The sequence below is a fragment of the Canis lupus genome, chromosome 13 (assembly GCF_003254725.2).
Source record: "Canis lupus dingo isolate Sandy chromosome 13, ASM325472v2, whole genome shotgun sequence".
Lineage (NCBI taxonomy): Eukaryota > Metazoa > Chordata > Mammalia > Carnivora > Canidae > Canis > Canis lupus.
The window spans coordinates 44277480-44304028 of NC_064255.1; the positions used below are offsets into that span (position 1 = coordinate 44277480).

The following is a 26549-nucleotide window of genomic DNA, read 5'->3' on the forward strand; positions in this document are numbered from 1 at the left end:
TTTAACACTTCTTTCTCAGCAACTGATAGAACAAATGTAAAAAAAATAATAAAGTAGATTTTGAGCAACAAATTTAACCTGAATTTTATGTAACACTATACCCAACAACTGCAGAATATAAACTCTTTTAAATTTTACTTGGAACAAAAATAAATGAATAATTTAAATAAATAAATAAATAAATAAATAAATAAATTTTACTTGGAACATTCACCAAGATAGGCCATATGCTGTGCCAGAAGCCAAATCTCAATAAATTTCAGAGGTCTATCAGTATAAAGAATATATTCTGTGTTCAAAACAGAATTAAATTTAAAAAAAAATAGAATTAAATCATAAATCAAAAGAAGGATATCTGGAAAATATCTCCAAATATTTGGAAATCAAGAAACATACTCCTAAATTGTCCATGATCAAAGAAGAAATCACTAGGAAAGTTTTGAAAATACTTTGAACTAAATGATAAGAACACAACACATCAAAATTTGTTGTATACAGCTAAAACAGTATTTGAAGGCAAATTAGTTTTCAATGTTTGAATTAGAAGGAATAAAGATTTAAAATCAATGATCTATGTTTCCACCCTAGAAACTAGAAGAGTAGCAGTTAAAGTCAGTGTAAAAAGGAAAGAAGTAAAAATAAAATAATAAATATATATATTAAATACAATAAGAATACATCATCATAATAATAGCAGAAGCCAATGAAATTTTTAAAAATCCGTAAAGAAAATTAATAAAGGTAAGAGTTGGTTCTTAGAATAATTAATAAAATTGAAAATCTCCTAGGGGCTGAACTGGCTCAGTAGATAGAACATGTGACTCTTGATCTTAGGGTTTTAAGTTTGAGACTCACACTGGGTACAGAGATTACTTAAAAATAAAATCTTTAAAGAAAATTTAAAAATTATTGAAAATCTTCTAAATAGACTTGGAAGAGACTCCAAATTGAGAAAAAAATAAGGGATCACAAATTCTCAGCCTTAGACTTGGCCCAGCCCACCAGTGGGCCAGTTGGGGATTTTTCAATGTCTTTTTTCTGGGGGGGTGGTGGGGGGTGGTTACATAAACACCATGCTTTTTCTTGGGAATAAAAATCCCCCAAATTAATGTCACTCAACACAGTCTATGGTGCTGTAATAGCATAATATCCAAAATCATCTAGAAATAGGCCATATAAAGTTCTGCTAGGCAACATTTAAACTGAGAAAACAAGGATCCTAAATCAGTTTAAGTATTTTTTCCTGAGTGTTTTTCTCCTTATTTTCAGAAATGAAAAACAAGAATTACAGCAAAGTGCCTCCTACCTAAAATAGACCCAAGTAAGAAACTGGAATTCAATTCTTAGAAGAAATGATCTGGGTGGTACGTTTTTAGTGTTGTTGTTTTTGTTTTGTTTAAAAAAAAATGCAATCAGCAAATGGGTTAAGAGCATTAGTTAGCATCCCAGCTCCACCACTTGCCAGCTAGGTGTCCATAAACAAGTTAATTTTTATGCGCCTCTCTTTCCTTATCTCTAAAGTAGGGATTAATATTCGTATTGTATCAATCCATAATGATGATTCAAAAAGCAAATATTTATAAGTGCTTAGAATAGTGCTTGCTCACATAAATGCTCTATCACTGCTAAATCATAAATAATATTTTAGATCACATTTACTATCATCAACAATCATTTTTAATAAAGGCAAAACTTTCAAGCTTGATGTTCAAACAAAACGTTTAAATAGAAATCCAAGTTTTAAGCTTATTATCCAAATTTGGCATAAATCTCCCTCTCTTCCAACTTTCACCCATTCTCCCCATGCTATTTCTTCCCCATCAAGCCATCCACATGCAAAAGTGTGTGCCTTGTTTTGTTGAACTGACTGTTCTTAACTCTTCTTCATCAGCCTAGGAACAAGAAAAGCAAGATTGAGGCCGCTGCTATGAAACTCTTAGGTAATAAAGTTAATAGCACTGTTTATACATAGAGCAAAGGCAAGGTGAGCCGAGGAGAGACTTTTTTCTCCTTTGTTGAAGTCCCAGAGCACAGAGGCACCTCCTTCCTGCCAGGAAGGTTTTAGCAGGAATGATACCCATTTCGCTTTGCATAAGGACCTACTGCTTAAACTAACTAGTTGGTTAAGTTACTTAACCTTCCCTTTGCCTCTGATCCCTCATCTGCAAAAAGTAGCCATTTATAGACTAGATTGTGAGATTTAGGGTTAATACAAAGTGCCTACGTATGCATGGCAAGGCAAGAATACCAGAAATGTTAGCTATTACTGCTTTGTGGGAATAAGCCGTTTGAACTTGAGCATTGCCTCTGCTTTAGGATTTATTGCAAATAACTGCATGACTTCAAAAAAGGGAGTGCGGGGAGGTGTTGGGGGACGAGTTTGAAGCTGAGGGATCGCGGGGAGAATCTGATTGCAACAGGCGTGCAAAATCTGTTAAAAATAATAATAATCAATATTAGCATGGTACCCAGAGCAGAAAGCCAAAGGCCAGCCACGTACCTAACGTCCGCAGCAGGGCCTCGGCAAAACTTTTTTGGACCGCGGGAGAAGCTAGAAAGGGGCCGGGGCCCAGCCGGGGCCGCCCTAGAGGGAGGGAGAGTTGGCCCCGGGACCTCCGCGGCCCCAGCGCGTCTCCAGCCGGCCCCGCCCCCGCAGCCCTGCAGCCCCGCCCCGGCGCCCGGCCCCACCTCCCAGCCTCGGCCTCGGGGGCGGGGCTAGCGCGGAGGCCACACCCCATTGGCTGAGGCTGCCCGGGGGCGGGGCCAGCGCGCCCCAGTCGGGGCCCCTGCAGCTCCGCCCCCTCGCGGGGCCGCCGGCGGAGCAGCCCCGGGAGGAGGAGGCGGAGGAGGCGGAGGAGGCGGAGGAGGCGGAGGAGGCGGAGGAGGCGCAGGAGGAGGGAGCGTCTGCTGGGAGAAGCCCCGACTGGGGGCCATGGGGGGACAGGTGAGGCTGCCGCCTGGAGAGCCCTGCCGAGAGGGTGAGTGTCTGCCCCGAGCCCGGGGAGCCTGCATCTGGGTGGCGATGAGCCCGCGCGGGGCGGGGGGGGCGTCCCGGTACCTGCAGGGAAGGGAACGACTCCCCCGACTCCCCCGACTCGTAGCGCATCACCCGGCGGTGCCCACACGCAGGTGCCCCGCGCCGACAAGACCGACTTCCGCGGCTCCCGCTCTGGCCCAGGGGGTGGACCCTTCTAAGTGACAGCGTGCTGAGTGTCAGACGGGGAGACATCAGGGTGCTGAGGCGGATCCCCGAGACACGCCTGCCAAGGACGCTGGCTCCGGCCCCCCGCCCCCCGCCCCCCGCGGCGAGAAGTCACCGGCCGGCAGAGCGCGAGCCCCGGGGTCGGGGGGGGGGACGGTCCTCGGGGGGGGGGCGTGGGACCCGCATCCCTCCTGCGCCTCCAGACGCAAACCTTTGCAGCCCTGCTGGCCTCGCGTCTGACTCGCCGCGGAGTCACTTCTTGGCTCCTTAGGACGAGGGACCAAGCGGCGGGGGGACGGGGGATGGGGACGGGGGAGGAGGACGGGGGAGGAGGACGGGGACGGGGGATGGGCACTGGGGAGGAGGACGGGGGATGGGGACGGGGGACGCGGGAGGAGGACGGGGGACGGGGAATGGGGGACGGGGGATGGGGACGGGGGAGGGGTTCGGGGGAGGAGCAGGTCCGTTCCTGCCCGCGCGGCCGCGGCCGGGTCCTGAGAACTCGCTGGGCGAGGCCACCTGCCCTGCGCCAGGTGTTTACAACCCAGGCGGACTTTCTGGAGTCCCAGGGCAGAAGGCGCGCGGGGGCCAGAAGGAGCAGGGGCGGGAACCCCTGGGAGCCAGGAAGGTTGTGTCTCAGCCGAGGTGACAGTTTTCGCCGAGCCCGGGCGGGGGCGGATCTCAGATTTACCTGGTGCAGGACCAGGAGCGGGAGGGGTGAGGGGCGTGGCGAGAATGCCTTTCCCGAGTTGCTGGCAACTTCCCGGGTTTCCTCCCATCTTGGGCTTCTCCAGATTGTTCTTTAAAAAAAAAAAAAAAAAAAAAAAAAAAAAAAAGATTTTATTTATTTGTTCATAAGAGATACATAGAGAGAGAGAGAGGCAGAGACCCAGGCAGAGGAGGGAGAAGCAGGCTCCGCGCAGGGAGCACCACGCGGGACTCGATCCCGCGTCTCCGCGGTCACGCCCTGGGCTGCAGGCGGCGCTAGACCGCTGGGCCACCCGGGCTGCCCCAATTGTTCTTTGATGCCTAAAAAAAAAAAGGAGGCCAGAGAGTTGGGGGGCGGGGTGGCAGTGACCTAGTCAAAACTTTGGCAGCAAGGGCGGTGCGGGGGGTGGTGGGGGACACAGGGAGAAAATGCCTGGACAATTCAGGTGCCGCTCAAAAGCTGAGGTTTGGGAACTGGTTGCTAAAGCGGCTGGATCTGGAATTATTTCCTAGATAGGTTGCATGACCTTTGTCTAAATAATTCCTAAAGCAGCAAGTCAGACTGTGGTAGCCGTCCACCCTGTTTACCCAGGGATCTGTAAGTAAGGAGGCTTTGTGAATTACACTCGCTTATTCCAACTTCAGTGTTTTTCCTGCTTTACTCAATGCATTTAGTTCCAACAAGGTATACTCAGGCTCAGTGCTTAATACCTGTGATTAATTATAATTAATTGTGTGGGAAAGACAGTCCTTATCAACAGTGGGAAGAGATTAGGCTTTGGCATCGATCTCAGCTATGACTTAACCTTGGGCCTTCATCGAGATATGGGAGTAATTTGTACAGTTGTCAAATGACATGAAGCACATAGTTCAGAGCTTGACGTGGAGTAAAGCCTCGATTTTTTCATTTATTTGTTCAGATGACAGGAGTCTATGTGCCAGGCACTGACGTGCTTGCGGCTGTGGAGGGATCCTCAAGATAGTCTAGGCCTAGGCTCTAGTAAGCTTCCCATGCAGAAAGAAAGAGAGAGAAAGCATGAGCGGGGGGTGGAGGGAGCAGAGGGAGAGGTAGAAGCAGATCCTCACTAAGTGAGAAGCCCCACAAGGGGGCTCGATCCCACAACCCCATGATCATGACCTGAGCCAAAGAGAGATGCTTAACCGACTGAGCGCTAACCCCCCCCCCCCTCACCGCCCAGGCACTCCAAAAGTCTGTTTCTTGGTGTATCTCTCTTCTCTTTTTACCTCCTTTGCTTGTTTGTTTTGTTGCTTAAATTCTACATATGAGTGAAACCATATGCTATTTGCCTTTCTGCAACTGACTTATTTTGCTTAGCATTATGCTCTCTAGATCCATCTATGTCATTGGAAATGGCAAGATTGCATTCTTTGTTACGGCTGAGTAATATCCCATATATATACACACACACATATATGTATACCATATATATATATATATATATATATATATATATATATATATGCTCCATTTCTATCCATTCATCAATCAGTGGTCACTCATGCTGCTTCCATAATTTGGCTATTGTAAATAATGCTGCTATAAATATAGGGGTGTCTGTTTCCCTTTGAATTAGTGTATTTATATACTGGATTGTAGGGTAGCTCTATTTTTTACATTTTGAGGAACTTCCGTACTGTGTTCCACAGTGGCTGCACCAGTTTGCATTCCCACCAACAGCGCAAGAGGGTTCCCCTTTCTCCACATCCTGGCCAACACCTGTTGTTTCTTACGTTGTTAATTTTAGCCATTCTGACCGGCGTGTTATCTCGTAGTTTTGATTTGCATTTCCCTGATGATAAGTGATAATGAACGTCTTTTCATGTGTCTGCTGATTATCTCGATGTCCTCTTCAGAGAAATGTCTGTTCATGTCTTCTGCCTGTTTTTAACTGGATTATTTGTTTTGCAGGTGTTGAGTTTTATAAGTTCTTATCTATTTTATCTTTAACAATTGAATAACTTTAGTGATATTCAGATTGTAAAGTATGAAAAGAGCAGCAGTTTATGTAGGAAGTCTGATGGTCAGCAGTCCTAGAATACTTGGCTTCCAAACATGTTGATAGTGGTAAGACCTTGTTTATTTATTTTTTAAGATTTATTTGTTTGAGAGAGAGACTGCAAGTGCTGGCAGGGAGAGGCAACGGGAGAAGGAGAGAGAGAGAATCCTCAAGCAGACTAGGCTTTGAGTGTGGAGCCTGACAGGGGGCTCAATACTAGGACCCTGAGATCATGACCTGAGCTAAAATCAACAGTTGGTTGTTTAGCCAACTGAGCCACCCAGGTGCCTCAGGAAGTGACATTTTAAAGTGAGACTCATGGGACACCTGGGTGGCTCAGTATGTTAAGCATCTGCCTTTAGTTCAGGTCATGATCCTAGGGTCCTGGGATCGAGCCCCACTTTGGGTTCCCTGCTCACTGGAGAGCCTCCTTTCCCTCTCCCTCTGCTGTTCCTCCTGCTTGTGCTCTCTGGCTCACGCGCGCACGCTCTCTCTCTCTCTCTCTCTCTCTCTTAAATAAGTAAAATCTTTAAAAATAAATAAATAGAGACTCAATGAGGAGGGGTTAGCTCTGCCTGCAACAACCAAGGCTTTGAGGTGAGAAGGAATTTGGCCTATGAAAGGAACAGGGCAAATTAAAAAAAGAAAAACCCACAATTGTAGGGAATGTGGTTAGAGAGATACCTGGAGGCAGGATTCTGTAGGCCCTTTTTGATTGTAGTGGAGGTTTTAGATTTTTCCTAAATGAGAAGGGAAGCCATTGTAAAATTTTAGAGGGAGAAATGACAAGATTGGACCTACTAATCTAAAGATTCATTTCACCTGATCTTGCCTCCTGCTATACTTTGACCTCATCTCAGGCTATCACCCCAGTCAGCCTCAAGCACATTCTTGCCTCAGGGTTTTTGTTATACATAGCAGTGAGTTTGTCCATTTAATTAAAAAAAATTCTTTTATGCTACTTTTACTGCTTTCCATGGCACTCAACGTTTTATATAGTTATTAGTTCACTTGTTTATTTTGTTCCCCTCATTAGAATAAATATGAGAGCAGGAATTCTATTTTATTTACCATTGTATTCCCAGTTTCTAGAAAATGCCAGACAGTGCATACTCAATAATGGTTGAACTAGTGAGTAAGAAGACAGCTAATGTTATTTCAGAGAATGAGTGAGAAAGAGGTATCAATATGATGTCAGAGGTGAGCAAGCTTCAGCGCATGGAAAGCTTTTATTTATTTATTTATTTTTCATGGAAAGCTTTTAAAGAGGCCAGGATTAGTTTAGATTTTCTTATCATTGCAATGAAAAGAAACTAAGCAGAGGAGTGACATAATCTGATTCACACTGGCTGATGTTTGGAGAATACATTTCAGGAGATGTAAAGAGAGTCATTGATTTTTTTTCCCTATGCTAATGGGAATAGGCAGGTGTATCAGTCAGCTATAGCTACGTAATACACAGCCCCCAACTCAGTAGCTGAAAACAATCATATATTCTTGCCTATGAGTCTGTAGGTCAGCTGGTGGTTGAATGATCTAGCCTGGGTTCACCTGGGTGTCTCTGCATCGGGCTCCTTCGTGTGGGGTGAGCTTGGATCTGCTCCATGTGTTTCATTCTGGAGCTCAGGCTGAAGGGGCAGCAGCTCCTTAGGGAAGCTCTATTCCTGAGCTAGACAGAGGCACAAGAGAGTAAATATAAGTACATAAGTGCATGTGAAGCCTGTCCTCCTATCACCTCTGTGGCTGTCCCATTGGCCACCAACTCACTTTCAGCCTTGACATCAGGGGAAAGAATAGTCTGCCCACATCAGGAGGGGTAAGGGAGTAACTATTTGCTGAATAACAAATTAAACAAACACGTAAAATAGATGATGAGACAATGGTTTCCTCAAACTGGAAATATCTTGCAGTGGTTAAAAATGCAAGTTTATGCCATCATTGACTTCTTAGGAGTCAGCTTTCCTACCGTATGTAATAAACTGAAAAAAAATTATTATTCTCTCTCTATAGGCAAATCGTACTTGAAAAAAATTATTCAAAGTTTTTCATCTTTGTATAAACATTAGTAATGACTTTTAACTGACTTTATTTGTACTTTATGTTTTTACCTTTCTGACATAAAAAGAATACTGGCCTGGGAATTGGGTTGCTGCTTGGCTGTGATTTTGACAATTATAGGGCTTTGGCAAGTCACTTAATATCTTGGCATCAGTTTCTTTAAAACGTCTTTCAACTACAAGTGCCCATGAGTTTAAATCTGGTGTATCAGCAACATTTATGAGCCACTGGGATTGTAAGTAAATTACTCTGGGAACAGAGATAGCACATGATCAAATCACAGAATTATAGAAGGCATCAATGGAATCACTGAGTCAAACTCCCTTATTTCAGAGATGAGGAAACTGAAATCAAGAAGAAATATTCAACTTGTCCATGATTATAGATAGTAACAGAGCTCAAGGTGAGGCAAGGCCTTTTATATGGACGATATGTATTAAGTTCAAACGAAGCTACTGTTTTTATGGAGTCAAAAACTGTCAAGTATCATTAGTGCATGTGTTTCATCATAACGAAGAATGTTAGCAGTGCTCCTTGTGAGAATAAGAACATCGTATATTGCTCAGATATCCACCAATTGTAAAATAGGAAAATCAGTTGTGAGATCATCATCCAGTGGAGCTCTGTAGAACAGTGGGCAAAAACAAATCCTACAGCCACATGCATCAACAGTGATAAATCTCAAAAACAAGCAAGCCCCCCCCCCAAAGAATACATACTGTATAATTTACATTTTATAAAGTGCAGGAGCAAAACTAAACAATTATTTAAAGATATAGCCATAAAAGGGAAATCATTTTTTTTTAAGAAAAGGGATCTTATGCAGGAAATCAGGATAGTTATTACTTCTGAAAGGTAATATTTTATTTCTTAAACTAGGTGGTTGACACATTGGTGTATATTGAATTATGTTTCTTTATAACTGACACATACTTCCTAAATATTAATTACTCAATATTTTTTTAATTACTCAATATTTAGAAAAACTAATAATAACTATACCAAAGAAGTCATACTTGCTCCCTGGTGGCAGGAGTATAAGTTGGGACAGCCACTTGGAGGGCTATTATAGTGTCTATTAAAATAAAATATAGTGAATGTAAAAATATATATATAATGAATGTAATAGTAATAGATTTTCTCTATGTTGAATAAAGTTTAAACTCCCTGGATAATAACTTTGCTTACTAGAATCTTAAGAAGCCAACTCCACTATCTCCCAATTCCTCTGAAACCCTGTGCACACATTCTACTTCACCCATCGGTTTGTATCTGGCCTCCCATTCCACGGCCCCAACCCATCCTTGTCTCCCCCACTCCCTCCTTCAGTCACATCTGCTGTAGCACCACTCCTCAACAGTCACCCAGAACATAAAACAATTTAAGTTCTAAGGTCAAAAACTTGATACAATTTTTATTATTTTTCCTGCCATAAAACTTACAGCATTAATAGCTACTGTTTGCAATAGGAACTTACAAAATCCAACAAAGATTATTTGCTTTCCCTTATCACCCTCTGCCCCCACACCCCCTGAAAGGTTGGAAATAGTTTGCTATGTCAACAGCCTAGAAAGAATATTGTTCCACTGGAATGAGACCTTCCCACACTGTTTTCAGAGATGGAGTTTTGGAATGGTTATGTTAAATACATAATAAGTAACACCAGTGCAGTCATGGAATTCACTAGCAGGTCAAGTCAGATGTTTTCTCAGGAATGAATGTAATGGAAATTCTTACTATGAAAATCCATTCTTGGGTTTAGATGAGCTGGACAGTGACAGGAACACGATTGCTAAGGGCTGGCTTATTTGAAAATTTGCAGCAATTCTTATTAAAACAACCTGCCTGGAGATCCCTCAATGTTACTGAATATCCCTAAAGTCACATAATTCTCCTTGGAATATTTAGAAGTTTTGACTTAGAGTTTCTTCTGTACCTTTGAAACAAAGTTGATTCATTTTCAATTTATCGAAATAAGTGAAATAATAATCATGAAAAGCTTGAATTCAATTATTTTACCTTTTTAGGGACCTGAACTTTATCATTGTTTCTTAACTTTGTAAGTGGTAAATTCAGATAACTGCATAATATTTTGCCAGGGAGGCATAGGTCCAGTTACCAAAACTTTGTCCCTAAGATATCATTTGATCAAACTATCTTTTGTTGATCATATGCCTTCTTAGGATTTTTGAGATGTAAAACTAATTTTTTTCATTGCATTCTAAAATTGGAGTTGATTCATTATTCTTTGCCTTTTTTGTTTAGAATAATTCAGAGTGGGAAAATGTGCTTTTTCAAAGAAAAAATAAAACTAAAAAGAAAAAGAAAAAAATGAATTAATGTAACACGTATGTTAATTATACTTGAAATAAAATAATGGGACACCCAGGTAGTGCAGTTGGTTGAGCATCCAACAATTGATTTTGGCTCAGGTCATGATCTCAGGATCATGAGATTGAGCCTTGTGTTGGGCTTCATGCTGAGCTCGGAGTCTGCTTGAGAGTCTCTCTTCCTCTCTCTCTGCCCCTCCCACTCATGCTTTCTCTCTCTGTAAAATAAGTAAACAAATCTTTAAAAATAGAAAAGTAAAGGAAATGGATATTGGGACTTCATCAAGATAAAAAGCTTTTTGTACATCAAAGGAAACAGTTGATAAAGCCAAAAGAAAACCTACAGAATAGAAGAAGATATTTGCAAATGTTTTATCAGATAAAGGGCTAGTATCCAGATCTATAAAGCACTTATCAAGCTCAACCCCCCCAAAAACAAATAATCCAGTCAAGAAATGGGCAGAAGACATGAATAGACACTTCTCCAAAGAAGACATACAAATGGCCAACAGATACGTGAAAAAATGCTCAGCATCAGGGAAATATAGATCAAAACCAGAATGAGATACCACCTCACACCAGTGAGAATGGCTAAAATTAGCAAGTCAGGAAGCAACAAATGTTGGAGAGGATGCAAAGAAAGGGGAACCCTCGTACACTATTGGTGGGAATACAAACTGGTGCAGCCACTGTGGAAAACAGTATGGCCATTCCCCAAAGAGTTAAAAATAAATACCCTATGACCTAGCAATTGCACTACAAGGTATTTATCTAAATGATACAAATGTAGTGATCTGAAGGGTCACCTGCACCCCAATGTTCATAGCAGCAATGTCCACAGTAGCCAGACTATGGAAGGAGCCCAGATGTCCATCAACAGATGAATGGGTAAAGAAGATGTGGTGTCTATATATATACAAAAGAATATTACTCAGCCATTAAGAAAAATGAAATCTTACCATTGGCAACAACATGAATAGAACCAGAAAGTATTTGCTAAGTGAAATAAGTCAAACAGAAAGACAATTATCATATGATCTCACTCATATGTGGAGTTTAAGAAACAAAACAAAGGATCATAGGGGAAGGGAGGGAAAAATGAAATAAGACAAAACCAGAGAGAGAGACAATCCATAAGAGACTCTTAGCTATAGGAAACAAACTGGGGGTTGCTGGAGGGGAGGTAGAGGGAGGGATGGAGTAATTGGGTGATGGGCTTTAAGGAGGGCACTCCATGAAATGAGCACTGGGTGTTATATGCAACTGATGCGTCACTAAACTCTATCTCCAGAACCCATGATACACTATATGTTAATTAATTGAATTTAAACAAAACTTTAAAAAATAAAAGGGGAAGAAAAAAGTTGAGAAGAGGGTCAGAAAATCTAGTCACAATATCACCTTGTTGACAGCTACCTTTTCAAGTGGAGAACAGATTTAAAAGTTCCTTATATTGTCTACAGTGGGTTCATTTTGCGTTTTAGGGGTTTAGATGTAAAATTCCAAGGCCTTTATAATAATGGGTCTGGTTCAGTAGATTTATATGTTTATTTGAGTCTTGGTCTAAGAAAAGCCTACCGATGTTTAATTCTTTTTTTTTTTTTTTCTTTTTACTGGATTTTATTTTGTTTAGAAGGCAGATTTGGAAAGCTAAAAAAATCATTCTTTTCAGGGAAAGTGGTACGGAAACCAAACCCACTTTTTTTCCCCAAACCCCCTTTTAAACACATCTTCTGAAATGCACTATCACCCCACCAGATGGGTTAGCTAAATCTTCTGTTACATGCCCACCGGTGGATTGCCATGCCTGGCCCTACACTCAGGCATCACGAACACTACTTTCCTGGAGCTGTGCAGATCATGTGAAGGCCGGAGGTGGGTCTCGGGGGCTGTGATGAATTAGCTGAGCCCACTTCAGGTGTAGACAGCTACATGCTACTCTTGCTACTCTCATACGTTGCTGTTTTGCTGGAACAAAGAGTCAAGCAAGTAAGGCCAGATTCTCCAATTTATAAGAGGAAGGGAGACTTTCAGGTGAAATCTCTCATTTTGAAATGATGACAACTGAACAATTTCTCAAACGCTTTTAAGAACCTGTGTGAGGGGATCCCTGGGTGGCTCAGCGGTTTGGGGCCTGCCTTTGGCCCAGGGCGTGATCCTGGAGTCCCGGGATCAAGTCCCACGTCAGGCTCCCGGCATGGGGCCTGCTTCTCCCTCCTCCTGTGTCTCTGCCTCTTTCTCTCTCTCTCTGTGTCTATCATAAATAAAAATAAATAAATAAATCTTTAAAAAAAAAAAAAAGAACCTGTGTGAACCAAACTGGACATGTCCACAGGCGTGTGGACCGCTGGCTGAGAACTTTCCTCCACGTGGTTAAGCGGTGTCAGTACTGTCCACTCAGGTTTCTTTCTTGCAGAAAAGGAGTACATTCAGTGTATCTTTCTTTTGTGTTTGTTGATGTTTCCTTCTTTCCCTTTTTTCCAGGCTACGTGCTGTCTCTGGTCTGCCCCAACTCCTCCCAGGCCTGGTGTGAGATCACCAATGTGTCACAGCCGGTGGCTTCTCCCATCCTCTACGAGGACCTGAACTCCAGCATAAGCAACTTGGGCATTTCTGCAAAAGTAGAAAACAAGTACAGTCTGTATGTAGGCCTGGGGCTGGCAGTAAGTTCCAGTATTTTTATTGGCTCCAGCTTCATACTGAAAAAGAAGGGCCTTTTGCAACTGGCCAAGAAGGGCGTTACCAGAGCCGGTAAGAAACGGATGCAACTAGCCAAGTCAGGCCTCGGCAGCAACTGCACAAATAATCCTGTTGTGAGACCTCAGTGCTACCGTAATAATGCTTTACTGTCTCTCTCTCAGGCCTGTCTCTGTGCTTAGCAAATCTGCCCTGCAGCTTCCAGGATTGAGCCAGCTGGGGCTCCTTTCGGGTGAAACTGAAGTTCCTGTTTCCAGAGGTTTAGAGTGTGGTATGAGTTCTTCTTTCATAGCTTTTGCGTGCAGTTTTCAGTGTTCAAGGTCAGACGCTGCCTTCCTGCTTAAAACGTCGGTGGCTTTTCTTTGCACTCAGAATAAAACCCTAACAGCCTTCAACAGTCTGTGCAGCATGGCCCTTGCAACCTCTCCAGCTGTGTCCTCTGCTACCCTCCCTGTTACCTACTTTTCTGTGGTTCCTGGAGTAGACTGAGTTCTTTGTCGCCTCAAGGTCCTTTCCCTTTGTCTGGAACTCTCTTCTCCCTGCCTTCCTTTGGCTAACTCATCCTTCAGACTTCAGCTTAGGTATCATCACCTTCGCTGGTCTTCCTCTCTGGGGAGGTGCCCCTCACCACCATCCCCGTTACTCTCTATCATGGCTCTAGGGGTTTCCTTCATGGTACCCGAAATAACCTGTCACTGTACATTTATTATTTGTTTATTGATAGTAGATGCACAAGAGCAAGAACCTTTTCCATGGGACCCAATAAATATTTCTTAAATCAATAAATGGATAGCAATAGAATTAGGTTGCTATTTATAGTGACAGTTCACATGCTGCTGAGTAACTCAGTTTGACTCCCTTTCATTAACCATGAATTTCTACTCATTCTTTTTTTTCCATTTTATTAATGTATAGTCATAAATATTTCACATGTTTATCATATACAATTTGAGGAGCTTGGACATAAGGACATACCCATGATACCATCACCATAATCAAGATAATAAACATATATAACCTCTAAAAGTTTCCTTATCTCCCTTTTTTATTTTTTGTTCATCAGAATACTTAACATGAGGGCTACTCTCCTGTATTTTTTTCTCTTTCAGACATTTCTTTTTATTTACAGCTTATGTTCAATGCAAATCAATTGTATAACATGAAACATGAGAAGTTACAATGAATCAAAGCATAAATACACAAACACAATATACAATCCAAGATAGATATCCAGCATCCAGGTGTGAAACAAAACAGAATGTTCATTCACACACACAGTAGCTTGACATCTCTCCATAGGGTTGTTTTGGTGTAGGTTCCTAAGGTGGGAAAAAAATGACTTTGGCTATCAAGACCACTGTGGCCATATTAGATATTAGAACATCTAAGCATCAGTGCATGACCATGTAAACAAAAGTCCTTACTGTGTCTATTTTTTTTTAAAGATTTTATTTATTTATTCATGAAAGACACAGAGAGAGGCAGAGACACCGGCAGAGGGAGAAGCAGTCCCCCTCCCCCCACCCCGCCCCACCGTCCCATGCGGTACTCGATCCCAGGATCCCAGGATCATGACCGGAGCCAAAGGCAGATGCTCAACCACTGAGCCACCCAAGCACCCCCAGTGTCTATTTTTTAAAAAGCTTTCTGTGCATCAAGGCAAACATTCAAGAATAGTTAAGAGATGATTTCTTTAAACGTGGCTTAAGAAGTATGGACGTGTAAAGTTCCACCTTGAAAATGAGAATAGATTTTATCTTACCTAGATATAAAGGATGGGATGTGAACAGATTCATCAGTTTTCATTTGGTTCGTTAAATCCCTAAGGCCATGAAACAGGTAATACAAAAATCTTCCATGATTGTATTTATATGCACATTAGAAGGAACTTCCAGGTGTCACTGTAAATCTTCAGTGCGTTGTTTCCACAGTCCCACCTTAATGCATATGTATTCCAGATAAAGGTTTACTTTGTTAAGCTCTCACTGTTTCTTGGGAACTGAACTCTTTCCTCTGAGATTCTGTTCATTCTTTTCAAGAATATCATAAAAGAGCTAAGTATTATTCAAAGGTTCATATAGAAAAATGACTACAAGTTGCAAACAAATGTATAAAAGTACTATTGGAGGAGATTTGCACTATCAGAAATAAAACATACTATAATGCTATCTTAATTGAAACAGTTTGGTACTGGCACTAAAAAAGATAAACAAAATAGTGAAAGACAATTGCCAAGTATATATAACAATTTAATATGCAATTTTTGAAAGCGGCATTTCAATCCACTGGAGAAAGGATGGATTATTCAATCACAAGTGTTAAGACAATTGGCAAAAATTAGAGGAAAAAAATGTAAAGAGTTCTACTTCTTACCATTCAGGAACTTAAAATGAAATGATTTTTCTCAAAAAAACTAAAAGAAGGTCTTTCTAAGCATTCAGATAAAGGAAGAATCTATTCTGTATAAAGGAAGAGACTATCTGGATTGATAAAAAAAAAAATCCTACATGGAAACACCTTAACTGAAACCAAAAAGCAAATGACATATGATATATATGGGGGGGGGGGGTGTTTCCAAAATATATGACAAAGGATATTAAGACCCACAGCACAGCATATAAAGAGTGACCATAGTTGATAAGAAAAAGATTAGTACCCTAAGATAAAACAGGCAAATACATAAACAAGAAACCCACAAAATAAGAAATACAAGTGGCCAATAAACATATATAAATAATTGTTATTTTACTAGTACCAAAAAGACATACCGTCATATAACAATGAGCTCCTGGGGTTGTTGTCTACTATTTTTTTCTTTTTTTTCCTTTTTTCTTTTTCTTTTTCTTTTCTTTTTTTTTTTTTTAGGGAAAGTGAGGGCAGGGACAGAGGGAGAGAGAGAGAATCTTAAGCAGGCTTCACACCCAGCACAGAGCCGATCATGATCCTGAGATCGTGACCCCAGCTGAAATCAGGAGTCAGATGCTTGTACGCTTAACCAGCTCAGCCACTCAGGCACCCCTGTAGCCTACCATTTTCATAAAGTTTTGCTTTTTCTTTAAAAGGCCCTATATTGGTAAGGGACTTTGGGAAATAATTCGCCTTCCCAAACATTGCTGAAGGCAGTATAAATGGGTACAAACTTTCCTAAGAGCAATATGGTAAAGCTTAAAAATGTCAATGTCTTATAACCTACTAATTCCACTTCTGGAAATTTATCTTAAGATGTGAACAAGGATGCCACCTATAGTTACACACCAGAATATTTATTTAAGGTTTTTATATAACGAGAACAAATGTAGACAGTGTGCATGTGTGTGTATGTGTGTAGCTGCACACAGGTTAAGTAAATAATGATATACTAGATTTTGAAATAACATTCAACCATTAAGGACATGAGAAACTATTTATGATACATCAAGTTTTTTAAAGACAGATTGTGAAATTGTAATACTCATACTCCATTTTAATCATTTGCACATTCTGTAAGAAGAAAATCCTAAATAAACACTTTGCAAGATAATCTTCACCGCTAATACATCCTGTTTAGTTTAATTATAACAAAATCAGAGAGGTCAAATACATAGGATTGAGTGTATTAAAATTGGTGAGAAAATTCCATTTCCTATGGCAAACATAACAATGACTTTAGGTCACAGATTACAGTCCAGAGAATATAACTCTTTAAATACCTCAGGAAACCTTTTTGCCTTTTTGTCCTTGTCAGTGGATTAGAGAGAAACTCAATTTCATAATGCCAACCAAGGTAAGGAATAAGGAGAGTCCAGCTGGCTAAAGCTGGTTATTCTCTGGTTGACTATCCAAAATCTCAAGAGCTCTTATGTCAACTATCTTCTTCTTCCCTTTGAGGTCCTCATTAGGTACCGATATAATTTACAATTTATGGGTTTCTGTATTTAATTTTAACTGTAGCTGAAATAAAGTATGATATTCTGTGTCCACACCTGTGGCTGGCATAAATATGGTAAGCCTAGTGATTAAATAAAATTTTCTTGCAAATGAAAAAACTTAACTTTCTGTAGAAAGCAGTCCAAGATCTTTAGAAATGGCCAAGTAAGTAAGCTGAAGACTAGCTTTACTGAGTTGGCCTTAATGTGAGGTCTGAATGGCGTGTCTCTTGATCAGATGGGGGCCCCCAGATGTGGGGCAATGATAGGGTGGAAGCCAATGGTGTGGGAGGTGAAAGGATCCACCTGAAGCAGAACAAAGGAGACAGAAGTTTATTAAATACATCTCAAGGGAGCAGCGGGCAGGACAGCAGAGGAGAGGCTGTCTGCCATGAGGTAGTGGGGGGCGGGGAGAGGGCCTGTTTTTAAGGGGGGAAGATGAGAAGATATGGGGACGTGTGGAATTCTCTCGTTTTTGGTTAACTGTGCTTAGTTGTAAGTAGCCCAATGGTCACGTGGGGCCTGTGGATGTCCTGAGGTGGGTCACCTGATGGGCCTTTTCAGGCTCAACACTGCCTGAAAGTGGCTCCACATTTAAGTATTGGCTTCTCCAACCATATTCCAGGCCCTCTCCTAGTGATCAGTTTTGCGAGCATTCTCCCTCCAGTTTAGAATTTAATTGTAATTTTTATTATTTTCTTAGGACAAGGTGGACATTCTTACCTCAAGGAATGGCTCTGGTGGGCAGGATTACTCTCAAGTAAGTCCTTACTGGTGAGAATAGCATGTGCTTGGAAAATTGATACATAAATCACCCTGGATTGTTCAAGATTGATTATCTTCCTAGGAAGGATGGCATGAAAGTCTAGAAATTTTTGTGTGGGTATAATATCTTACATATAAAATAAGTCATATATTTTTAGAATTAATTCCTCCTCTTTTCTCGCTGCACCTCCATGTTCTCGACACTGCCTCGGAATGCAAGGGGAAAAGTTAACATTTAAAATATCTTATCACCCACTTCTCCTTCGGTCTTCCTCCCCAGAGCAATTGAGGAAAATGCCTTCTTCCCACATTTCCCTGCTCCTAATTCGAATCTGTGACTATTCTTGCTGCATGTCTTCTGAGGAGTGGGTACATTTTCCTGGTCAGGACCAAAACATGGGTATATTAAAGTCCCCTCTGGCTGCTTAGCTCCGAACAAATGGAGAGAAGATGAAGGTTGTCAGCGCTCCCTCCTCCCAGACTTGCCCTGAGGACTACATGAGACTGTTGGATGGAGACCACTCTATGAATGCTCAGATGGGGTGCAAAGGGAAGACAGTGTTCTCTCTCTCCCAGGCACTTTTGCAGATTTCTGTCTCCTCCCCTAACTCCCCTGATTTTTCTTAAATCCCAAAGACAGGAGCTCATAAACTATAGTTTAACCTCACCACCCACTACCTGACTCCCTCTGCAGCAAGAAGCCTTCCGACTCTCATTGATTCCCACACCAACTGAAACAGTTCAGGACTTGTGTGGTCCTCTTGTGCAACAGAATTGGATGACTTTAATGTTAGAATCTAAAAAAATGATAAATAAAAATATTTAGATTTAAACCTGTATAGCCCTTTCAGTTGTTTAGGTGTTTTCTGTTTTCTTATTTCATCGGAATAAAAATTGACAGGGAATGTACTGAGAAGATTCCCGATAGATATTTTGGATGATTTCTTTTTTCTCCTTTTCTCTCTCTCCTTGTGTCTCCCCACCCTCTACCCGCACAATAGGATGAAGATCTAAGGAGAATGTTATGTGGCTACATTTACAGTTTTATTCTCATCATGTACAAAGTTCATGCTAGTATTGAAGCGAGAAATAGCAAAAGTCTACGACATTAGAGATTTTGCCTAGTGACAAACATACAGCACTTCAATCCTGAAATTAATATTTTCCTGGAAAGCTGTCTGTAGAGATAAAAATATAAATAATATCAAGTATTCAAGATAGGTTCATATTTGAAGAAAATTGCCATGACTCGTCTTAGAAGAGCAGTCTCCCAATTGTTCTGTTCTGGAAGCTTCTATCTGTTTCATGATATTTTCCCTAAACCTGAGTACTCCTGCAGATTTGGCCGGGGGAGAGGGAAGGCTGGGGAGCATAGCAACCAGAGGGAAAAAGAAAAAATATTCTGGTGTCTTTTATCTGTCCCAGAAGCCCTCTCTACAATGTTAGTGTCTTCTTGGCATAGGTTGCCCTCATGAAATACTACATTCTGTGGGCAAATGTACAGTTGTGACCCATAAGAATAATTTAGCTCCAAGACAAGAATCCTGTCCTTGGAGTTTCCCTCTAGAAATCATCTCACCAAAGTCTAGAGTTCCTCAGAAAAGACAAAGATCGCAGGAGCTCATCCTTATGACTTTAAAACAGCCCTTTGGATCTCCTTGATACTTCTAAGCACACTAAGGTGCTTCTGGATCATCTACAGTTCAGAGGCGCTCGGCTGCCTGGGCCTGTGGTAGGCATTTCTGGCTATCCCCTGCCAGGTCAGTAGATCTGTGCAAAGCATTCTAATTTGCCAGCAGGTATGCTTGAGCAAATAGAATAGTTCTTTGCTTAGGCCCAAACTACCTCTAATTAGATTCTGTAGAAGTGACCAAATACGGTTTTGGTTGCGACATAACTAAATCTCTACTAGAAGTCACTTACAGCGTGTATTCATCTGTCACCCCTTTTTGCATCAGCTGAGTTCCTATCACCAGGTAATCACCGTTTAGCTACATCCCTTAGTGCCAATCCTCCCCTACCCTCCATGACAAACAACGTCAAATGGTTCCTTTTAGTGGCCCCGTCAGTATCTTTGGAACAGAAGTCCACCACTTTGCCTATGTCATTCATTTTTCTTTCCTGACAAGTCCATCTCTCACATGACTACCATGGCTTGCTTTCCAGTGGGAGCCGGAGAAGCGGCGAATTTTGCAGCTTATGCTTTTGCACCTGCCACCTTGGTCACCCCGCTGGGGGCTCTGAGTGTGCTCATAAGGTACGTGAGAAAAGAGCTCGGCTTCTGCAGAGATGTCAGGGCCATGATGAATTTAAACCACAAGAAATACGTTGCTGAGCGTATCTCAAAATATCATGCAACTCATTTGAGAAGACACAAGAAAGAGCGGTAGGAGCGGGGAATAAATTGTGTCATTGTTATTTAGAAAACCTATGAGAGTGGTCCTGGCTTCCTGCTAACATAAAGTAATCATGTGTTATGTTTGTGTTTATTCAACTAAGTCTAGTGGGTTTTTCTCTCTCTCTCATCTGAACACATGACCACAGTCCATTCAGTCCTTTCTGTCGTCATAGTGGTTAACGACCATAGTGATCAGAGGACTTTGAAAAGCATAGTGTTTGGGTTAAATTTCAACTTTCACTTAAAGTCTTTCATTATTTGCTGGATAGTTATGTTTGGAGACCTTTTCGTTTCTTTTAGCCCTGGAAACAGGAATAATTTTCATATTCATAGAGTGCAGATCCCATTTTTTTTAGTTGTCTTTATTATGATCCCAAATGAATGTGTTCAATGGGCACATGAACGCTTAGAACTGAGCGACTGTGTTATTCGTTGTGTTTTTCTATCTCTTTTGTCTTCATTCATTATCCACCTGTAGTAGAAAGCCTATGACCAGGCCAACCGTCTTCACCTTCTTTGTAGGACTCTTGTGAGAAGTAAATGAGTCAGCACACCTAGAACACTAGGTTCCACTAGCATAGCACTATGCGTGGAACCAGAACTCTTAGTAATAGCAGTGTTTTGGCTGAGGCTAGTGTCCTTACAAGTGGCCACATGAGGATGACTCTAAGAAGGTCCCAGGTAACGGACCACGGTCTCAGGTGCACATTGGCATAGGTAATACCCTGGTGGGAGTGCCAGGGCATCAAGGGAAGGAGGCTGGTGTGCGGGAGCCACAGCAAACCTATTTGGAAGAACAGCAGGATAGCATAGTCTGGAGTCCATGGTGGTGCCAACAGAACTTCCTGGGGCCATGGCACAGTAGTGGGGACTATTGGATAAATGTAGGTATCAGGGCAGTAGCAGCTGGTAAGGAAATACTTCAATATTTTGACAACCTGCATGGTAGTGCCTTACATACTAGCTAAAGATCAGCCCTGAACAGAGTGACTCTTCTTTAGACATGTATCTTCCTTTGAAGCTTTCATGAACACACAGATTCTCAGTCATGCCAGTAAGATGTAAAAGATCTTCCATTTTGCTTGGGTTTATGGGAGAAGATGGGGAAACTGGAAGTTAATTGAGTGGGACCTCTCTTGGGAAGATGCCATGGGTACAGAATGTCTGTTAAAACTCTTTTGATAGAAAAGCAATTAAGCAGATTTAATTGACCATTTCTGAGTATTAAGACTAATTAGGTTTTTCAGCATCCTGGGGCATATTCCGATCAGTTGATTGGCAACTGGGGTAGAGTGGCCAGTACCACAGTGTGACTTCCGAGCTGCTATGGAATCCAATGTTGATTAAATAAGAGTGATTTTATTTTCTTCTCCCAACAGTGCAATATTGTCTTCCTACTTTTTAAATGAGCACTTGAACATTCATGGGAAAATAGGCTGCATACTAAGTATATTGGGGTCAACTGTGATGGTTATCCATGCCCCACAAGAAGAGGAAGTCACTTCTTTGCATGAAATGGAAATGAAATTGAGAGACCCAGGTCTGTGATTCAACCAAAAGAAACACTCTGATTCTATTCCACTTTCTCTCCTCATCAAATGAATTTGTAATAATACTGTAAAAAGCTCTCTTCAGGCCCTGTTGTGGGTTGTGAGATGCAGTAAGGTTTGACTGGATTACAAGTCTTGTGTAAAGGTGACACACAACTTAGCATTCCATCCATGCGCGTCCTCTACACAATAAAAGGAGATGGGACTAGGAGAGGCAAAAGCATGTACTCCAACTCAAACTTTGGCCACTTTCCCCCTCTGAAAATAAAGTCATTCAGGGACACCTGGGTAGCTCAGTGGTTGAGCATCTGCCTTTGGCTCAGGTGGTGATCCCAGGGTCCTGGGATCCACCTGATCGGGTCCACATCAGGTTCCTCATGGGAAGCCTGCTTCTCCCTCTGCCTGTGTCTCTGCCTCTCTCTCTCTCTGGATCTCTCATAAATAAATAAATAAATAAATAAATAAATAAATAAATAAATAAAATCTTAAAAAAAAAGTCATTCGGATGATACCTGCCACGGTGTTATCTGTGAAATTCAAATGATATGTTTGTGAAAGTCCATTGTAAAATACAGAGAGCCATGCAGTAAAATGTTGTTTTGTTTTTGTTGTTCTAATTTAATCTCACTTCCCTTCCTGAAACACCTACGCTTCTAAACTCATGACTAACAAGATTTCTCAAAGATAGGATCCTATTAGCATTTTCTGAAGTCTAATTCTTTTCTCTTCCAAACAGGATTTATTTCCTTTGCTGTGATCATAACTGTGATTTCGTTAGTGCTGATTTTGATCGTGGCTCCCAAGAAGGGACAGACCAATATATTGGTCTACATTTCAATCTGTTCATTGATTGGAGCATTTTCAGTTTCTTCTGTCAAGGGCCTGGGAATTGCCATTAAGGAACTATTGGAATGGAAGCCAATTTACAAGCATCCTCTGGTCTTTGTTTTGCTGGCCGTACTTGTGCTTTCAGTGATGACACAGATTAACTATCTCAACAAGGCACTGGACACCTTTAATACAGCTCTTGTGACTCCCATTTATTACGTATTTTTCACATCCATGGTAGTAACTTGCTCTGTCATCTTATTCCAAGAATGGTACGGCATGAAAGCCGGAGATATCATCGGGACCCTGAGTGGATTCTTCACCATTATCAATGGCATCTTCCTTCTACATGCTTTTAAACACACTGACATTACCTGGAGTGACCTGACATCCACTACTCAGAAAGAAGTCCTTTCTCTGAATGGTAATGAAGACAAATATGTCTTACTAGAGAACACAGAATGTTCTACCCCAGGATTCAGTGATGACATTACCTTGTTTAGTAGGACTGATGATCAAAGTCTCTAGAAACCTTGAATTTGAACCAATATAAGATACTTGGAGAGAACAAGGAATATCTGATTTCTTGAAGAAATATTAGGAGAGCTGGCATTTTTAAAGTTCTAACTAATAATCTAGATGTGAACCCCCACCACCACCCCCAAAAATGCCTTCCTTTTTGGCCATCAAATTTCAAAATCAAGGTTTGGATCCTTCTCCAGAAGACCTCTACTGTTTCGCATGTCTACAAACCGGAAATATTCCCTAAGCACAAAAGAAGTTAAAGAGTTACAGGAGTCTCTGAGTAATCTCTTCTGGTCATAATATTTTAGCCTCTGCCAGGTGGCTCTTCATTTCTTTGGCTGCTATTCTTAGTAATTCATAGATAAACTTAACTGTGTGCTGATAAGTAGAGCATCAACCATCATTCTCTGATGAGTCATCGTCTCAAATTATTAAAACTGAGAAGTGAGATTATTGATGCTTCCCCCCCACCTTCTATAATGTCCTTCTTTCTAAACTAGATAGCTAAAGAGTAGATAGAGCATTAAAAAAAAAATTAGGCCTGCCTTGGAAATCTGCTCCTTGGTGGGCTAGAATGTGCAGGACACACAGCCCATGAAGGACTTATGAATTGTAATTTATTGCCATATGAGAAAAGTTTATTACCAATTCAAAAGAAAAGAGTGGAGGAGGGAGAGAAATAGTTAAATGAAACACAGTGGGGTTTTTTGTTGTTTTCACAAAAACAAAGGCAAATGGATTACATTCAAGGCTTCTTTTAACTCAGACCTGAGCAATGTAAGACAAAATTGAGTTTCTGGAGAAGTCCAAGTGATTTCATGTTTGGAGTTCCTTATATTCACTTTGTCCCTTTCTCTGTTATACCAAAGGCCATTTTTCCTGTTGACAGAGAGACTTTTGTAAAAATAACTGGCACATTACTTTAAGATTATATTGTACACTTCAATTTTTCTCAAATGTCTAATCCCCAAAGGGTTAAGTTTTTCACAGACTGTTTGGAAACAATTAGAAAAATCTTTGCCAAAACCTGAATGAGTTATCATAATTGTTCTCTTGGAATTTGGCACTTTTCACGTTTATTAAGGAAATTCTAGTTAGTCACTAACCTTTTTAAAATTATACATATCCTACCACAATAAGTGGAAGATTGTCTTTTTCTGTTGAATTTCATCCTGACTATATTCTCCATATGTTTTATTGATAAGCATTTTGGGAGAATAGGAAGGAATGTTTACTTCCTAGAATACAAAATATTGAGGCCTCAGGGAATGCTACAGGAAAATACCTTTCACATATAATTTTACCGTCTCCAAGTGCAGCAGGAATAACATTGTTGGCGGGCTTTAATGTTTGTGGACACTTACCACTCACTGATTTCATGAGAAAGAAATTACATATTTCCAGGCCAAACTTATTTCTGTTAAAACAAAAATCCTAGCCAAAAAGTTACAACATTAAGGCAAAAACAAAAACAAAAAACTCTTCAAGTTGATTTAATGTTTCTGTTCCAATATAAGATGTTATTAGTTTTGCTTGTTTGTAATCTAGCTCAAGTCCATTCCAGGTAATAATAGTAAATTCTATTATCAAGAATCCTGTTAAACTGACCTTAGCATTTCCCAGTTCTGTTGAGCTCTGACTGATGTTCCCAGGGATGTCCTGAGATGACCGTGAAGTTGCAAAGGGCTGTCAACGTCTCTTCCAGCACAGCTCAGTGTTGAGTGCACTTCAGTGCGTTCTCATTTTTGAAAATTGATAATCCATGAAAGATACATGGGTTGATACCTCAGGTCAAGTATGTGTTTACTCTGCTGATTGCCGTTTCACTTTAATTGTATATCAGATATATAAGCTATGAACTCAAGTTTGTAGGAAAAGTGTTTTTGGAAAAGGTAGTGTTTAAAAATGATAGGAATTCTTTTAAGTTTTTTTTTTTTTTCTATTGAAAACTTCTACTGATTCCTCCAGGACACTTTCATAGTGAGGAAATTAATGGCATCCAACCTGAGACTGTGGTGGTTCTCCACTCCAGGGAGATCCAGTGTCAGGTATTTCTTAAATGTCACCTATTACAAAGCTTTGCCCTTGGTATATTGAGCCCAGGCTAAAGGTTCGTGGAACACAAGAACTCATGTGTATCCTGGATTGGAAAATGAACCAGTGTTGACATATATGCCCAGGAGAAAGGCTGAGAAAGATTTAACAAGTTGAAACATGTTAGAGAAACAATGAAATATTTTTAAAAATCTAAAAATCCCTACTGGGTATATGCATTGAAAAGCCAAAGTGTTATCGTAAATCTAAAACTCATAATAAAAATAAATAAATAAATAAAACAATAATTTTTCCCAAATAGGAAGATATTATCTAAGGAGGAAGAAAATGCTGGATCCCTGTATTCAGACTATGTTAGTCTTAACTCACATAGATACGTCTTTATCTCACATAGATATCTTAAGATTTATTATGTGAATATCTGCATATGGGCTATTAGGGGTTACAAAGCTGTCTTCACACAGCCAGATTGAAAGCTTTCCCTAATTCTGTGAATATCATGGTTTTATTTTAATTTTCAACATTAGGTCAATGGTCATAATTTTATTCTTAGGTCAATGGTCACTTTTAGTTCAGATTGCAGAGAATGTTCTTAAAAGTCTTTAGATTTAGCAGCATGCAATTAACACCTTTAAGAGTACTAAATGACATACATGGAAGGTATCCTGTATCATGCTTGATGTGTGAGGCACTTAATAGAATTTAGTTCTCTTTGAATCAACATTTTGATTCTTATAGTCTTATTACTAGATAAACACCGTTAGTCGCCAATTTTCATACAGTCTTCATCTTAAGTCGTGTCACATTAGCTTGTTTTAAATAATCCAGGAGAATATGAACTCCATCATTGTAACTGTCTCAACACCAAAACAAAATGAATCCAACAAAAATATTTTTCCTTACAGCCCATAAAACTGAACTGAAAATGCAATTGTCACCTTCTAACAAAACTTTGTGGAAACGTGATTTGTAGGAATACATATGAAGATACGTACTTAAGAACACTTGACTGTTTTGAATAAACTCTATAGTCTTGCAATTTTCTATTTTTCAAATGTTTATACGTACTGTTCATTTTTAAAGGTTTATGAATTTTAAATAAATGTTTCTGTATTTTTTATTTGCAATAAAATGTGGTTTAATTATGCTTGTTGGAGTTCAAGGTTTCATTTATTGAAGTTAAGTATATGTAATGGCAAAAATATCCCCATTCAGATTTGAGATTCTTTTTAAGTTTTGAGGTTAAAAAAATAATCTGCACTTAGGTTAATTTTGCTGTCATTTTCCTTGAAATAGAAATCTGTCTTTTAGAAGGAGATTCTCTACAAAACCATTTCCTGTCTAATTGATTTGGCACCTGAACCAAAGGTAGGAGAAACGGTCTTATCTTTACATGATTATATTGAACAAGACAGGTGTTCAAAGCAGTCAGTATAACGAGATCTCTCAGTTCAGAAATTTAAAAGGAGAAAGCGTTATAAAACTACTTGGCACCATTGCATTCATATTA

The 26549-nt window shown here is 40.5% G+C and overlaps 1 protein-coding gene and 1 long non-coding RNA gene across 2 annotated transcripts; one reads left to right on the forward strand and one right to left on the reverse strand.

Annotated features, from left to right (window-relative positions):
- Positions 1-1168: 1168 nt before the first annotated feature.
- On the reverse strand, positions 1169-3510 carry LOC118352673 (uncharacterized). The gene is made up of 3 exons (XR_004810206.2): positions 3414-3510; positions 3059-3206; positions 1169-1892 (listed from the first exon to the last, which is right to left on the reverse strand). It is a non-coding gene; the product is annotated as an uncharacterized LOC118352673 (long non-coding RNA).
- Positions 2837-26186, forward strand: NIPAL1 (NIPA like domain containing 1). The gene is made up of 6 exons (XM_025435692.3): positions 2837-2978; positions 12801-13067; positions 17622-17678; positions 19850-19940; positions 21461-21621; positions 22368-26186. Exons 1-6 carry the CDS (start codon positions 2933-2935, stop codon positions 22985-22987), a joined length of 1242 nt encoding a protein of 413 aa, XP_025291477.1. The 5' UTR covers positions 2837-2932; the 3' UTR covers positions 22988-26186.
- Positions 26187-26549: the final 363 nt, after the last annotated feature.